Genomic DNA, 16,799 nt, shown 5'->3' with positions numbered 1-16,799 from the left:
GTGTGTGTGTGTGAGAGAGAGATACACTTTAAAAAATATGGTGAGAAAATTTTAAATAAATAAACCAGCAAGGTGGGAACAAGTTGTACTTGTGGGGAACTTATAAAAAACAACTTTGTTATTATAGGAGAAAGTTTTTAAGACTTGCCCCCAAACAGTGTGTCCAGCAGGTACAGAGAGTAATGTAATTTATAGAAAGGATAAGCTGATATTTAACACTAAAAGATAAATTCAAGAAATGTAAAACTAATCAGTTTATTAGGTTCACCAAGCAGAAGCAGAAGTGGTCCTAACCTACCTTTAAAATCCATTTCTTATATTTAGTCACATTTGTACGTGATACAGGTGACCCATCGATACAAGGTCAGAACAGGGCAGCTCGACATAAAAGCCCACAAAGTGAGCAGCGTGGCACAGAAATAAAAGATCGATGCTCAGATTTTACTGAAGCTGCTTATGATGGTTTAACAGGAAGTAGTTAGTAAAATCCGGAGCTTTCTGTAGTTTCAACATAAAGTCTTTACAATTCTCACTTAATGTCAGGACTGCATGCAGCTGAGCTTGGTGTAGCTAATAAACTGCTCTGGTTGCTACTTCCGACCCTGAAAGACAAAAACGGTCCACAGCTCAGAGGTGGGTTTGGATCTCACGTGAAGATATTAAATCCTTTATTGCTTGTTTGTGGCTTTGGCATCATCTCTTCTACCTCCCTCCTCTGAAAGCCCAGAATGCTTTGCTGCTTATGGACACGTGAGCATGCAGACATGCAAACCTCCCCGGCAGCTCGCCTAATCTCCGACCTCCTCCACCTCCCTCTCTCCCTTTTCCGCTCTTTCGCTCTCTCTCTTTCTTAGTCACCCTCCCCAGCACCAATAATCAGCAATCAGCACGAGCCCTCCACCAGCCAATCAAACCGCCCGGCCACTCTGCGGCCCCTCAGGAACCTGCAGTCACATAGAGGAGAAGAGACCGTTAATAGAAAAGCACACACGAGCTGAACCTGCTCGCACTCAGCTCAAGTTGAGGATGCTTGCGTTTCAGACACACAGTAGAAAAGTTCAAATGGCGAATGAAAATGAAGGATGATGTGGCGCCCTTTGCTGCGATAAACACTCTTCAGACACGACTTGCTTCAGCTGGCACAGACGCCGTTAATACCCGCGCTGCTTGGTTTTTATCCTCATGGATAGCGGTGGAAACACTGAGGGTCAGGCCAGGTTTCAATCAGTGACTCAAACAACAAACCAGGTCTACATCTTAGTCTCCTGAGCCTAAAAAAAGCTCTATAACCGGTTTAAAAACAATTAGGCTAACTAACTGCAACTCTTAATTTGTGAGTTAAGACCCACTGATAGAATTACAGCACATAAAAGCGCTATCCTGATTCAAAAGAAGGAAAACAGTGACTAATAATTTTAATTTACTGCTTTGCTTTGCTACAAACTACAGCTTTTAATAAAAAAAAAAAAAGATACTTTATTCATTGTGGTCTGTTGTCTCAGTTAGTCCTAATCTAAAAGGCTGGACTGGACTGAAAGTTTACAGAATGTGGGTTCAAGCATCCTTCAATAACCTGAGAATTTGACCCACATGAGGAACAAAAATTCCTGCCTCGTCTGATGAACATGCACCAGAGCAGGCGACTCCTGTAACAACATGTACTGCCCACTCTGGAAAACTAATAGGTAGAGATTTTATCCAGATCCTTTACAGTGATAACTGATAAATCGGCATTACAATGGCACAAAAATGCACGCACGCACGCACACACACACACACACACAGAAATCAGACAGAAAGGCAAAGTAAATGCAGCATATTTCATTTCAATAAACACAGACATGTCAAGAGCTTAAAATCAAGAATTTGATCATCTCCAGTTAAAAATAACATAGACAGTAAAATAATTAGAATACGTGTTAAAATAAAAATAGAGTCTTTCTAATATAATATAAAACAATCTTAATTCATTTGATCTAGGAGAAGAGGTGTAGCTTACATATAGCGGTGGATAAGCCATGGCTCATATATTACACACAAATCGCTCAAACACCACACGATGAGTCCTTCCTGTTCGTGCTTAGAAACATCGCAGGTATGAGAGGAAGACGAGTGATTATGGGGTTAAAAGAATGAGCGGGCGTGCAGGATGAAGGGATGGGATGGAAACGAGGCAAACAAGACGACAGGAGTCCATGCAGATGTTTCACAGTGATGTCTCTTTTCCTTTTAGTGGTGTTACACTGAGAAGCAGGCAGACATGGAGAGCATGACAGACAGAGGACAGCGGAGCCTCAGATGTAGGTGACGGCACCTTTGCTGTTTTTCTCCAGCGTGATTTCTACGTAGGAAGTGGGAACGTAGCCCTCCTCCCCGCTCTGCTTCCTCGCCCGCGTCCACCCGTCGCCTTTGTCCTCCTCGATGATGTACAACACCTGCGGGCAGGCAGACAGTCAGGACGTCATGTTCTCCCACGACTCACCGGAGACGAGTTTTCAAATCGCACCATTCAAATCAAACTCAAGAGTCTCACCTCGTCTTCTGCCATCACTAGCGTGCCCTCGTTCTGACCTGAGAGTCAAACAAAAACAGGACACTTAGACCACATCAGGCTTGATACTCTGTAACCAGCTCAGTTCAGACTGCGTGTGCTTACCGTCAAACGAGTAGAGCGCTTTGCAGTGTCCGATGACAGGCAGAGGGTCGTCGTCGTCGAACTCGTCGTCGAACTCGTGTGGGTCGGGGTTGGGATGTCGAGGCTGCGCTGGACCGGGCCGGTGATGAGGCGTTTGATGCTCCTGGCTGGTGTCGTCTGTGTAACTGCCCTCAGGGCTGACAGGAAACAGGCGTGAGCTTAGCGTGCACGGCACTGGTCACACTTATATTTGATTTAGAAGATAAACAAGAACCAGCGTGCATCGAGAGTACACGTGGAAAAATGGTGACCAAAAAAGGGAAAAGGCTTTACTTTGGCCCATGAAACATTTGTAGTGCTTTGCGGCAACTGTTGTTGTGATTTGGAGCTATATAAAGAAAACTGAATAAAATTGTAGAAAATATGCTGGACAGAAAAATGAAAGGACGTGGGGGCGAGACGAGCCGCTGAATACCAATTTAAGCTGCCGCAATTAAATTCAGCAAAGTGGACAAGCTTGCTGCATCAGTTTTCTTTGATTTGATTTTTGGGCTGTCTCTGAAATCTGCCCTTTCATTTCCATCCAAAGATGTGTCATCTTTTCATCTTTTAAGTTCTAACTCTGGTGCATGATTGAGATCTGATGTGTTTTCAATCTGTTTCTTTAACTTTTCTGAACAGTGAAAAACAAAGGTCCATTTTCAGTGAGGAACATAAGTCCTCCAAAGAAAAGACGGGAGATTTGATACCTCTCTCTGCCTTGAGGACCATGGTGATGGTTATCAGCGCTGTGCCTTCTGTCTCCTCTGGAGCTTTGCTTTCCCTCCACCTCAGACAACCACGTCTGTCAGTGACACGGTTCATTAGTATACATTTCAACAGGTGGCCAGAAGCTGCATGTAGATAATGACTGAGACCTTCTTGTCCTGTCTTTACCTCATTTTTGTGGATTTCGGAGCGCAGTTTCTCCATGTTACAAATGGTCTCTGATATTTTGGGCTGCAGGCTGTTGGGGTCTCCCATCTGAGGATTCTTCTCATACACGTCCTTCATCTTGTTCAGAGCATCTCTGACAGAAACACACAAGAAAGCAAGCGAAGCTTATAGAGCAGACTGATGGCGATAAACAGTTCGAGGACCATAAAAGCGAACCTGGATCCTGGATGGAAATATCTGACAGTGACATCATTTAACAGTTGCAAGATCCAGAGCAGGTTTACTACAATCTTGCTGGTTTGGATGGCTTGGCCAGTGTCTTACCTCTGATCCATCTCTTTCTGGAGCTCTCTGTTGAGTTCATCAATCCTCTGCTGCAGTCGCTTCCTCCTTTGCTCAGGAGGTAAGTGGCTGAAATCCTCCAGGGACGGTGCCTGGGGCAGGAAAAAACAAAACAAAAACAGGATTAGACTCTGTCGTGGAATTGATTAACTTTAGATGAGTGATGCCAGAGAATGATCCCCAGAAAGCACAACAAAAGCAACAAAGCTTATTGCATTTGCTTCTTTGTTAAGATGCAATTACACCAGCGACTTATTTCCATCAGGAGCCCAGATGCTGCAGCGTGAGCTGGTTTGTTGTGGAAATAAGCGGCTCAAATGTTAGAGGTGAAAGAAACAGCAGCTTTTCTAGAGCCTCTGATCCAGAAACTGTCAAAAGAGCTTCATCGGCAATTCATTTGTTCGGTTGTCATGGAAATGTTCACATTGCTGTTTTCCCTTTCTCTGAATTTTAAAGAAGACCACCAAATCAAACCTTTGATCTTCAGTTATATTTATCCATCTAGAGTGCTTTGATGCGAGTCGCCTCATCTTGAGACATCAGCTGGAGAGATGTGTGCCTTCATTTGAAAAAAGGGGAACTAATCAACGTGACTTTTCCTCAACGCTCAAAAAAATATACATTAAAGAATTTTTTTTTTCTCCGGCTCGTGACGGTATGCAAATACTGAACTGTAACGCTAGCTAGCTGCATGCTTCACTTGCTTAGCTGGGCGACTCACACCAAAATAATCTGCAGGGATAAACAGCAGCACAGTGTAGAGGGAAAACATGAAGACTGGATTAATGTGAGCTCAAAGGGACAGCTCACACACTCTGTGCTGGCCTTAAAGTCCACTCATGGTGTGATGAGTCTGCTTTATCAATTCCATAGCAGAAAATATATAAAGCATGATAATAATATTAATAATTTATATATAGCCTAATAAAGAGCTCTGAATGCAGGTGACAGGAACAACAGCTGTTCCTCTAAAACTGAGGAAGTCTGTACTCGTGAGGATCCACATGTACTGTTTGTACTGACAGACAACAGGAAATCTATTCTACCTGGAGAGGAAGTGGCCAGCTAGCACTACTGGGCTGTGCACTGTGTGTTGGACACTATGGGAGTCCTACATGGTGAGGTTAGATGCACTGGCATCTACATGGCCGGGTCTTCTCAACAGCACTAGTCTACACACTCACACAGACTCACTTACCATCTTCACTGACCACTGAGCCGTCACACATTAACAAAAAAGAGAGAACAACAGTGGATGCTGTTAGTTGTCAGAAGAGTGTTCACACTGGTTACTGGATGTGTTTACTGTGTGCGTTCTCAGTGTGGTCCAGCACCTCGTGTTTACTAAACACAGCAGCAGCGTGTGTGTCCCCCCCCCCCCGTGAAACTTCCCTCTGATTGTGTTTCACGCTTTCACAGGTACACACCACTCCTGCTTCTTTTTGGTGCAAAGTTACAGCACTTTCCATAACTCAGGAGATTCTTATGGTGGGAAGATTTCTTGCTGATTCATTAAGGGACAAAGAACAAAGAAAACAAAACTAACAGAGAGCAACAAACGTACTGGTAAACTAGTTAAAAACATGTTCTTGCATCAAATAACAACATCCCAACTACCCAATGTGTGGGCCTGCAGAGCGTTTGAGTCACAGTTCACATTTAAAGGAAAATCTTGTACAGTACTGCATCCTGCTGCTGGCTTTGTGCTACTCTGCTTTTTGACAGCAGGTGGCAGTACAACAGTCACTGATGCACAGTTCATTCTCCACATAAAGCCGGGCTCGCTGCTGCTGCTGCTGCTGCTGCCATCTTGCTCTGGGAGGTCTGACTGCAGGCTCTGACCCAGTCCTATAAAATGTCATATGCTGTGCTGCTAAATGGCTCATCGGCAGCTTCCTAACCAAGTCAAACTCTCTTCCACGGTGTGTCTTCAGTCTCGTCTCCCATCCCTCACCCCCAATCGGTCGCTGCATATGGCTGCCTCTCCCTGAGCCTGGTTCTGCTCGAGGTTTTCTTCCTGTTAAAAAAAACATTTTCCTTCCCACTGTCGCCAAGTGGTTGCTCAATAAATAAAAGTTAATCGTATTGACTTGATCCTGTCCTGTTTTACATTTCACGGCAGAGCCTCGCAATAAAAGCAGCTGCAGAATAATATGGACCTTGCACAATATTTTATAAAACTAATACTAGGTCTACAAAAACAAGCATTTTCTAACTGAAATTTTTCATTTTAAAATGTCCTCACATCATCTGTAAAGTAGAATGAACACCGTGCTCCAAATTCAGCAGCATATAAGATTTCTTTCTTTCTTTCTTTCTTTTTTTTAAATCCTCTGTCCTCATTCATACATGGCTGCACCTAAGCAATAATGCAGGAGCACAGATGCATTTTTCCAAAGATCAGCAGCGAGCAGTGTGTGTTATATTCACAGGCACAGTACCTGTGAGCGAAGATGGCAGATTCATGCTGGCAGACATGGAGGTAAACAAAGTAGGATCCAATAACAGGGCTTCAAATTGCAAGATATTATGACACGTTCCATACTGTTACTTCATCAACTATCCATCTATCCATGAATCTACTGTTAACAGTATACTGCTTTGTTTTTACCCTGTCTAAGAAGAATAAAGCGGCTCAAAGAGATGCACTCAAAATGAATCCATTATCATAAACACTTGCTAACATATGCTGCCTTGCACATTTGTTTAAACTCTCAGATTGTATCAAATTTAGTAGACCAAACAAAAAGCTGCCAATCACAGATGAAGCTGACAGACCTGAAAGGAATAAAAGCCAATCAAAGCTGAGGACTGAAACAGAGTCTGAATGTTATTCACATGTTGGTGTTAAAACTGTGGGAGAGCAAAAAGCTCTGTTTGACAGCTGAATGAAGCCATTAGCAGAGCGACACACACACACAAACACACTACAACTACAGCCTCAGACCAACATCTGCACAACACGTCTGATGTTGGCATCTCTGTTTTTATTTTGTATGCCTCCCACAAACACAACACTGCAGCCACAATGCCAAAAATACCCTCTGAATCCCTCGCACACCGACACACCGTCAATCACCAAGGATCGTCCGTCTTGGGATTAGAGCAAAATTCCATCTTATACATGAAGGAAGCAAAATAATCACACCAAGAGAAAAAAGAAAGAGAGATAAAAAGAAAAGCAGAGGGTGGAGGATATGGGAGGAAGGGAAAACAGGAAAAAAAAGGAGAAATGAGAAGAAAAAAATCATATTTTAGGGTGTCTGCAAGTTTCTCAAGTCAAATGACAACGTATGGGCTCGATGTATTCATCAATCGAGGACAAAAGTAGTTAAACGATCCAGGTCAAAACTGAAAGTGTGCTTTTTGTGCTCATTGTGTAAGTCAAGATTGTTATCGTCCACAGAGGGCCTGCAGACAGCCTGTAGAAGAAGTGAAAACCAAACAACACATCAACCTGCCTCACTCGAACACACTACAGGCACTACTGTCTGTCTCACCCCTCTCCTCAGGCTCCGCAAATTTTGCGGGATTCTGGGAACTGTAGTCTTTATCTCAGATAGGTAGTGGCTGACGAGGTCAGAACTAAACCGGCGTGCAGGGAATAACTGGGAGGTGGACCAGGGACGAGAGGAGGAAGGTGGTGGAGGAGGAGAACAGGCGGGGGACTGGGTGAGGAGCAGGAAGAGAGGACAGAGCCAGAGGTCAGGATGACTTATTGGATTCATGGTGCAGTGTTTCTCCTGACGGCAGGTTGTTTTAGCTCAGAATACAATTCTGGGTTTTAATGATCGCTGGAACCTCTACATTTAATTAATCGCCAAGCCCTTTAAACCTAATAAACTTTGAAAATAAAACAGGAAGTAAGTTTATGACGCCAATTTGTTCAAAAAGTGACACATACACAAATACATATTCAGTTTATCTGATGGGAATGCAAACAATCCAGATGAAAATGGTGCTTTCCCCACTCTGCTGTGAGTCCTTTAGTGGTTCAGCCATCATAATCCATCCACAGTCGAATCCTCTAACTCAGCACATTTTTGTTGTAGAGATCTACCAAAAAGCTCCACATGCAACTCATCAAATCTCCTGAAAAATCAATCTCAATCAGCTTCTTCACATGATCGCTGGAGCCCGGCGTGGACGCTGTTTATTCCAAACTGAGATCAGTTTCACTTTAACATTTTTCTGTCAACGTGGATCGGGGGAGCTCTCTGTTGAAAAGAAGTGACGTCAAATCCAAGCCACACAGCCTTTAAAAAGAAATGATGACGCTCAGATGAACCAACAGCAGGCAGTTAATGATTGATCAATACGGTCTTTATGGAGACGGGCAAGTTCCAAGAAGTGTGTTGTAGGAAGCATTTGAGGGTGTTGTTATTGGAAAGGTGACAAAAAAAAAGCTGCAGCTCAACGCGAGCTGAGAATACAAGCTTGGTCCAGAGGAAGTGATTAAATATGGGGGAATAACATTAATAATATCTGAAAATATGCAAAAAAAAAATGACTGTAAGAGAAAAATGTATGATGTAAAGGGCAGGGACGGTTAAAATCAAATGAGCTCCTAATAAAGCTGTCTGACTGTTTGTATGAAGTCTGTTAAAGAACACGCTCTAGTGCAATGTAGGTATGTAGGTCACTATGGAGAGCCCTTATAAAGGTCCTACTGACTGATAAACATCTAAGGATTATGGGTAAATCACTGCAAATTCACCTGCAAACAGAAATTTTCAGATCTTTTCTGTATGTTTTACATATGACACTATTATTTTTTTAGGTCTATATTTGATAGACTAACATGAACAGGTCCACAAGAGTGAATTACTTTGAAGCAACAAGAATTATTCATCACTTCCTGTACCTTTGGTTTCTTCCCAAACAGCCAGAGCTTGTTCTTGGTTCTGCTCATGGGGTGTTTCGGATCAGATCGTGGCCCCGGTGCCCCGTCTCGCTCTCGGTTGTCTCCTTTGGGCGTGTTGCTGATGGTACCATCTGAGCCCGTTCTGCTCAAATTCTGACTGAAGTCCTCGAAGGGGAAGTCAGCAGGAGGTTCGAAGCCAGATTTGAATGACTCCACAACTATTGCTGAATCCTGGGAAGTGAGGAGGAAAATAAGTTTTCCTATCTTTATCCAAACACCAACCCCACGTCTAGACTACTACCGGCTTATCGGTTTCACAGATTTCTGAAGATGCTAGCAATAACCGCTCTTTTTCCTTTCTTCCTACACTTACTCTTCGCTCGTCTACAGCCTTGGCAGCTGAAACCATTCCCTCTAGACATTTGGAGATGATGGGAATAACTCTCCGCTCTGCCTCAGCAAAGCTTCGATATGTCTCTCCAAGCTTTACCGTCCGACGTTCATCCATGTTCTGCAGATTCTGTTACACAGAGCACAGGAAATGGAATCAACACTAGGAAGTAGCCAAGTACGACACACACATAGACACAGGTGCAAACCCCTGCAAGCAGATCCTTTTAATGACAAACACTGATACCTGGTTAGAAGATCAGTTAAAGCCATGTGTTAAACATTTAATGGGTCACTAACACAGAGCACTATGCTTTCACTGAAACATGGAAACCTTTATACAAAGTCATTGAAAAACAATGAAAAAGAATCAGTGAGATTGTGTCAGTAAATAACAACGTGGACTTGAAGGTACAATTCCCTTCAAATCGTTTCAACAACCTCCTCATGGTCCTTTATATTGTAAGGTAAAGACCCCTCAAAAAAAATCAAATGACCCCCCAACACCCAACCCACCCCCCTCCTCCATGAGCACGCCCTTGGCGACGGTGGGATGGAAAATCTCCCTTTAAACAGGAAGAAACCTCCAGGCTCATGGAGGAGTGACTATGTGTTGTGACAGGTTCTGTGTGAGGGGAGGAAGGTGTGCTGTAGAGAGAGAGCTAGAGCTACAGTTCAACATGTCTGAGTTACCTTAAAGATCTGTGGTATGGCACTGTGGAAATGTTTCCACTGCTCTGCATTGAAGCTCTGGAGCTGAGCGGCGTACTCGTTCTTGCTCTCATCAGCCGCGTGAGTGCGCATGTAGAACTGAGCTTTGGCCTGAACAGATCATACACACCAACACAACATCAACAGTCACTGATGTCCCACCAACCTCCAGTCTGTCCACATTATAAATCACATGCATCACGGTGCTACGACTAATTCGGAAGCCATAACAAATTCAAATACTGTGTTTTCCAATTTTCAAAAGGAGGGAAAAGTCACGTCATTGCATAGATCCCACAGTGCAAACAAGCTGAGGAGACTGCTACCACAGCATCTTACAGTTTAAGGCACATAACGGTGTTATTACAGGTGGGGGCTTCCTACCTTCTCCACCTCTGATTTGGTGGCGTTGATGTCATTATCTAGCCGCTCGTAGGTGATCTGGGACTTCTCGGCTTCTTTGCACTCTCTTTCAAATTTCTTTTTACTCTGAAAGGGAGAAAATAAACGCACAATTTTAAGTAAATTGAGTAACTCAAAAGATTATATAACATTTTCGCAACCTCTCCATTTCATGTCTCAATAAAAAAAAATTTAAAAAAATATGTGAATGAGAGGGAGATGAATCAGAGAGGAGGATAGTTTATTTCCTGCCAAGCCATCTGGGTTACATTACCAGTGAAGGAAACGCAGCGAATAGCTGAGACATTACAGTTCAGTCACCAGGTAGTCACCATTAAAGTCACGCAGCCCGCACACTGAAACACTCGAATGGTTGTGCAGCACTGAACTCAACCAATGGGCCTCGGGCCAGGAAATGTGAAAAGATAAGAATTATTTACTTTTTTATTTACATTTATTTTGGAGTTGTTGTGATTACAGACAGGTCTTGTAATGAGCAGTGGTGTAAAATAACTCAGCTCACGCAAGTGAATGACCTCAGATGTGAACAAATGCAATCTCTCGCTCCTTCTTTCTCTCTCTGGAGCCCGTAAAGAGCCAAAAAGCAGGCCTGTCAGGGGCCGAATGCGGCACATGGGCCTTGCCTTGCTGTGGGAGGGGTTGGTCTGCACTGAGGTCTCTGTGTATGTGTGTTTTTTCAGTGTGTTTCCTGGTCTTGGCCCCTGTCTTCAGTCCCTGCAGACTGGGAAGTTTGCCAGGAAGAAGAAAGGAACCCAGCTGTCTTTTCACCCTCAGAAACATGTCCTTTAATATTACAATATTACATATACATACATATATATGTGTTTATATATATATAAATTAGCACAGATAGTAAAATGCTAAAATCAAATGCAAGTACCCTGAAATTGCATATTTCATTCTTGTATAAATAATGTAACGTGTGAAAGTGGGGGATAAAGTGGATCCTATTTGTCCTTCTGTTACCTTTGTTAACATATCTTACATTCCTCATGCAAACAAGTATGAGATGAATAAAGCCGGCTGTCCTGAGCAGATGATATTTACACTAAACAGTACATTTTTCTACTCAAACCTCCTCCTTCTCGCCTCACTTACATTGTCCATCTGTTTCCAGCAGTGATCCAAATGCTGCTGGGCCTTTCTGCCCTCCTGTAGATGCTGCTCGTTTATGCACACACACAAACACACACAACGAGAACACATTTACACAGAAACAGAAAATACATATAAATATGTGCACAAATACAAAATTACTGGACTCTGTGTCACAGTCACATATAAAACAAAAATTACTTGAAGGAAGAGTTGAGTTCAGTTACTAAAGCAGTAAATGTCCTCAGCTGTACCAGACGCCTTAGTTTGTGCGGTTGTCATGGAAATGAATCTATTGACATGCATATTGAGAACTATGTGATGCACTTAAAGGTTTATAAGACTAATACTGCAGTGGCCGTTCAGCTGGGATTGTTGCCACACTAATATTAGTATATTTGTGATAATATATTATAAACGAAAGAATGGACAGCACTTCTCTGCCAGCATTAGAATCTATGCCAACCTTTCATGCTTTTCAATCCTAAATGTACAGTTACTCTGTTCAAAGATTATATTATAGATGGGAAAAGACTTGAGCTGCTCTACTCTTGCATCTGTTTGATTTCAAACAAAGTGAGATCCTTCGTAGGGTCGTCTCTCTAGCTGCAGCCCCACCCACCTGCTATTAAAACTTCCTGATCCTAAACCTATATGTAATCTTTAAACATCTAAATACAAACAAAAACCATTATCATGTTGGTGTAATCCTAAGATACTACTGTCCCTACAAAAATGAGTGTTGGATTTCTATAGAGCACAAAACCAGCAGAGGGCGCTGTTTTTCCCCAAACGCATGGCTTTTAGCCTTTCACTTTTTGCCATCAGCAGATGGTGGAAAAGACAGATGGTTAACATTACATCCAACATATTTATCCTCTTAAGTAAAGCCAAGCAGAACACAAATTCATGAGAAGGCGACACAGCGGATGTTAAGGGCAAACAGCAACATCCGTTTTATGACAGGAAGCAACAGTTTCTTTGACAAATGTGATCTAACAGTGAATGAGCTGAAAACAGACAGAAAATAAAGCACATGTTTGGCTTTTGTTCAGTGGCACGCAGCGGGAGCAGTGAAGTATGAACATGTTAATGTACTCACATGCTTCCTCTCAGCTTTCAGGTCCTGGCTGTACCTCATCAGCTCGCCATAAACCCTGTGAGCCATCTCCTCCGCCACCACCTCCCTCTGACCAGCATAGTCATTAAGCTCATTGAGTATGGAGTAGAAAGACAGACATGACGTGAACCTGCAGGAGAGCCACATAATTAACACGTGATTAAGACATAACATGTCCCGTGTCTTCTAGTGTACTACACGCATATGCACAAAAACATAAACTCTGAGCCAGGGACATCAAACTCATTTTACATCATGGGTGCATCTCCCTTTGATCTTAAGTGGGCCGGATCAGTGAAACTCCCTTTGTTTTTTATAGTGCAAAGAAGTTTATCTACACATTTAGTCCTGAAATATCTTAATATAAGAAAAAGAAGTGAAACTGCAACAGCATGTCTCGGTTTTGAAAAAATATATATATATATACACGGCAGTAGTAAATGAAAGAAATGGGCCAGCACTGCTCTTTAGGCTTAAATTGTAAGAAATAAATGTGTAAAATTACAGGAAAGGATCAGGTAGCTCAATGGACATATTTAGATAGTGAAATACAGGAACCTGTCAGTCATTCCATTGTTTAATCTATTACTTAATTACATTGGTGTATTATCAATGGCCATGTGGAAGGTCTTTATCGCCTAAATGTATGAAAATGCAGTTACAACTCCAGAATTTATGCTCTTCTTTACATTTTCCATAGCTGTCCAGTGGGCCGGACTGGAGTCTTTGCTAGGCTGATTTTGATCCCTGGGCCTCAAGTTTGGCACCCCTGCTCCAAACAAACTACATCCAAACATTCTGCACTGCTTTATTTAGTTTTTTTTATTCGCGTCATATTCTTTAGGTACATATAAATGACACTCAAACTGGTGTGGAACTCATTTTAACGTATCCCGCTGCAGTTAGAAGCTTACCTACATTCATCATGGAGGTGAATGTTTTGTTAATATTAGCCTTTCAAGCATTTCTGTGAACTGTTGTTGTTTTGAGGCTGAATGATTACACTGCAAACATCATTTAAATCAAAGCTTTAATTTTTGCAGAAATAAATACAGGGTATACATACTTTACATGCAGCGCACCTGATTTTAAAAAAAAAAAAAAAAAAAAAGTGACTCTCAGGAAGCTGCACTTTTACCAGGCGCTTCTGGTGTCAACAAGTTTCTGGCACAATTTCTGGTTGCTCTTCTAGGAAGGATTAGTGGAGTTAAATTGAAATGGTTGTTTTCCTGGTAACTGACTTTTACTTGTTTTATATATTTCAGAGGCAGCCTTAATGTGTGACTGAGGTCACTGCCCAGCTGAGTCCAAGCCTCAAATGGCAGTTTGAGGTTATGCTGAGGCAGTCTACCTTCTTCATTATCATGGGTACAGTGCTCTCGGTCCTCACTTTTACGCCTACAAAACAACGTTGCATCTAAAGGTGTGACTCATCTGACCATTTAATTTCCAGAAGCTCTCAGTACTAGAGAACATGCATCTTTCTTGGACAACAGCCTATCAGTCCATGGCGATGTCAAGCTTCTTGACAGCAGACTGTGACGTTGATGTTTCACTGATGTCTTGGAGGATTTTTTTTTTCTTCTGACCATCTGAACCAACTCATCTCAGGGTGACAGCCAGCCTCTCTTTCAGACCTAAGCTAAATGGATATCCTCCCCAACAACTTGTACTTTTCACCTGATGTTCTGCAAACATTAAACTCTGGAGCTCTCAGTCACATGGGCACAGAAACCAGTTGGCAACCCGCTGGTCACGTCATGTCCCAAGGGAAGAATGCGTCGTTTCTGAAGGCTGTAAGCTGGGTGAAATTAGACAGGCGCAGAGAAGCTGGTTTCTTCTATACAAACTACAGACAGCTGTGGCAATCTGCTCTTGCTAGGAGGTTTTCACTGCAGCATGATATACCTCTAAGACCAATTTCACCAACAACCTTCCACAACCGTTCACCAAACATTCAGGGAATGCACATTGTTCCCCAGTGTCCTGTGGCTACCAGGCAGTCACTGACCAGTCTCTTGGCCTGCATAACTGGAGCTTTAACAAGGGATTTCCCGACAACTGCCAGGAACCATCAACAGCCACTCACAACTGGTCAAATTATACTCATTCTTCCACAGTGCCCAGTGGTTGCCAGGCAGTTGCCAACTGGTCTCTAGGTCTGTGTGACTGGGGCCTTAGAAATGGCTCCAAGAAACATTATAGACGCGTGTGAATCTACAGTTCTCCTGTTCAGATCTGAACTGAGCACCCTGGACTTTTTACTGTTCTTGGTCAGGCCGACGAGTGCAGCGAAAAGAAAATCTATAAAAAAAGAAGCTGCAGCTGTGATCAGTCAGGATCACTCACAGGAATTGTGAGTGCCTTGTCAACACATTTTGAAACTTTTAGTACCTCTGAAAGACAGGGCAAGTATATTGTTGGCTGTGTATATTTGATTTCAACTTAAAACATATTTTAGGAAACCCATAATAAATTCCTGAGTCATTTGCATGTTATGCAATTAGTCCAGCATTAAAAAACGAAAAAAAGCAGTTCACAGAATTTATTGAAACCCAAGATAGCGAAAATATTTACATCCATGATGAGTGTGTGCCAACTTTCTAAAGAAACTGTGTCTCCAAACCTTCAAACAAAGAAACAAAGAATCCACATTCTCGCAGACTTTTGTTTGTAAGACATCAGCCTTCACAAACTCGCAGCTTAATGGTGTATTATCCTTTTCTACTTAATGAAAATCAAAAATCAGTCATGTGATTCGGCTGTGGCTTTTGCTTACAATTAAAGAACAGAAAAACAAAGACTGAACAGTTTTGACATTTTTTAGTAATTTTTTTTAATTTTTTTATTTTTTTAGCACACGTATGCCATGGCATCAAAGCCGGCGTCTGGGTCCTTCCAACGGACAAACAGTATTTATAAAGTGTCCGACAGGCCTTTTCCGCTCTTACCGTCTGCAGACATCCGACAAGTAAACAAAAGCAGAAACACAGACACTTAAGGTTACTCACCTCGGCTCCTCATCTTTGGAGCGCTTTGGACAATATTTCTTCACCAAGTTCCTGACAGACAAAAGACACAGAGAAGCAGACTTGTGTAAGACATTTTAACTCTGGTAGAGAGACACACAAATGTACACACACGCACAAACACACATAGAAAATAGGCATCATAGTTTATTATTAGAGATGAATAACACATTTAAACATCAAAGTCTCTGCCTATCCACTCCCTCAGGCTCTGCTAGCACAAACTACAGTTACAGTGTGATTTAATTATTTAGCTAGAGTGCAGAGGAATGTGTGTGTGCAACAAACTCTGTGTGTGTGTGTGTGTGTGTGTGTGTGTGTGTGTGTGTGTGTGTGTGTGTGTGTGTGTGTGTGTGTGTGTGTGTGTGTGTGTGTGTGTGTCACACACGCATGCATGCGAGTTGTCTTGCTATCAGTGACAAAATAAGGAGTTTCTGCCTGATTTCCTGGAAACATGTTTCATGCAGACCTTTGATCACTCTTCACTCTTCACAAATCCTCAGCGGTGTGCGTCTTTTTTTCATCTATTCACAAGAGATATCCCCCCTTTGGAATCCCAAATGCGCCGCCAGTGGGACTCTACTGGTTTTTAAATGCGAGTTACTAGGTCCGTGCCCGGTGAGTTTTGAAAAAGGTTGAATCAACAGACAGTGAATAAACACACGAGGCACTGTTCTAATAAAGGTCTGCACTGCAAAGTGCTGATGCTGTTATAGCTCAGATTTTGAGCATGCTGGAGACAAAGACAGGCTGCTGTTAAATACATACATTTACCCTTCTTTTAGTTTTATATCATTTCATCTCATGACTTCATTCCTATTGTCAGTGCATTGCTTTAGATGCTACATGTAACTATGGCAAAAAAGAGCAAAAAAAACCAAGCAGCGCTTCATCTCTGACCTTCTTCATCTTCCATACATTACTAGAATAAAACTTTTATACTATTCTAAGTATATTGCATTTTTTGTCTTGAAGAAAGGCTTTTTGCTGTTGGTGTGTTACTGCTCTTAATGAACCGAACAGTGCACACGCAGCTGTATTATACCAAAGGATATAAATATTCATTTGGGATTCAGTCCCAGGAGTGGCAGCATTTACATTAGCCTGATCAAAGGCACAAAAAAAGCTTCAATATAGAATCTTCAGCATCAAAGGATTTCCCAGTATGTGTATGAAGGAAAAGACAACACCATCACACTTAATCTGTGTCTCATAAAGCTGCATTTTATGCTTTTTTTTGTCTTAAAGTATATC

The 16,799-nt window shown here is 42.2% G+C and overlaps 1 protein-coding gene across 2 annotated transcripts in view; it reads right to left on the bottom strand.

The window, feature by feature from the left end:
- The window catches only part of fnbp1l (formin binding protein 1-like), a 49,057-nt gene continuing 32,258 nt past the window's right edge, over nucleotides 1–16,799 (bottom strand). Inside the window, exons 3-16 of one of the 2 annotated variants that reach the window (XM_087831090.1) lie at nucleotides 15,528–15,578; nucleotides 12,499–12,646; nucleotides 11,400–11,462; nucleotides 10,263–10,367; nucleotides 9,861–9,989; nucleotides 9,151–9,297; nucleotides 8,778–9,008; nucleotides 3,896–4,005; nucleotides 3,572–3,704; nucleotides 3,385–3,479; nucleotides 2,657–2,832; nucleotides 2,534–2,571; nucleotides 2,315–2,435; nucleotides 1–944 (exon numbers count right to left, since the gene is read on the bottom strand). In XM_087831090.1, coding sequence (XP_087687216.1) covers nucleotides 937–944; nucleotides 2,315–2,435; nucleotides 2,534–2,571; nucleotides 2,657–2,832; nucleotides 3,385–3,479; nucleotides 3,572–3,704; nucleotides 3,896–4,005; nucleotides 8,778–9,008; nucleotides 9,151–9,297; nucleotides 9,861–9,989; nucleotides 10,263–10,367; nucleotides 11,400–11,462; nucleotides 12,499–12,646; nucleotides 15,528–15,578 — 1,555 coding nt within the window. In that variant the 3' untranslated portion in view covers nucleotides 1–936. Of the gene's footprint in view, nucleotides 945–1,806; nucleotides 2,436–2,533; nucleotides 2,572–2,656; nucleotides 2,833–3,384; nucleotides 3,480–3,571; nucleotides 3,705–3,895; nucleotides 4,006–8,777; nucleotides 9,009–9,150; nucleotides 9,298–9,860; nucleotides 9,990–10,262; nucleotides 10,368–11,399; nucleotides 11,463–12,498; nucleotides 12,647–15,527; nucleotides 15,579–16,799 lie in introns of those variants that run through there. The other variant, XM_006797801.3, reaches the window with a different exon arrangement.

This window comes from Neolamprologus brichardi, chromosome 17 (assembly GCF_056152115.1).
Source record: "Neolamprologus brichardi isolate AB-2024 chromosome 17, ASM5615211v1, whole genome shotgun sequence".
NCBI lineage: Eukaryota > Metazoa > Chordata > Actinopteri > Cichliformes > Cichlidae > Neolamprologus > Neolamprologus brichardi.
Note: the sequence above shows the minus strand (reverse complement) of the source record. Positions and strands in the feature narration are given on the sequence as shown.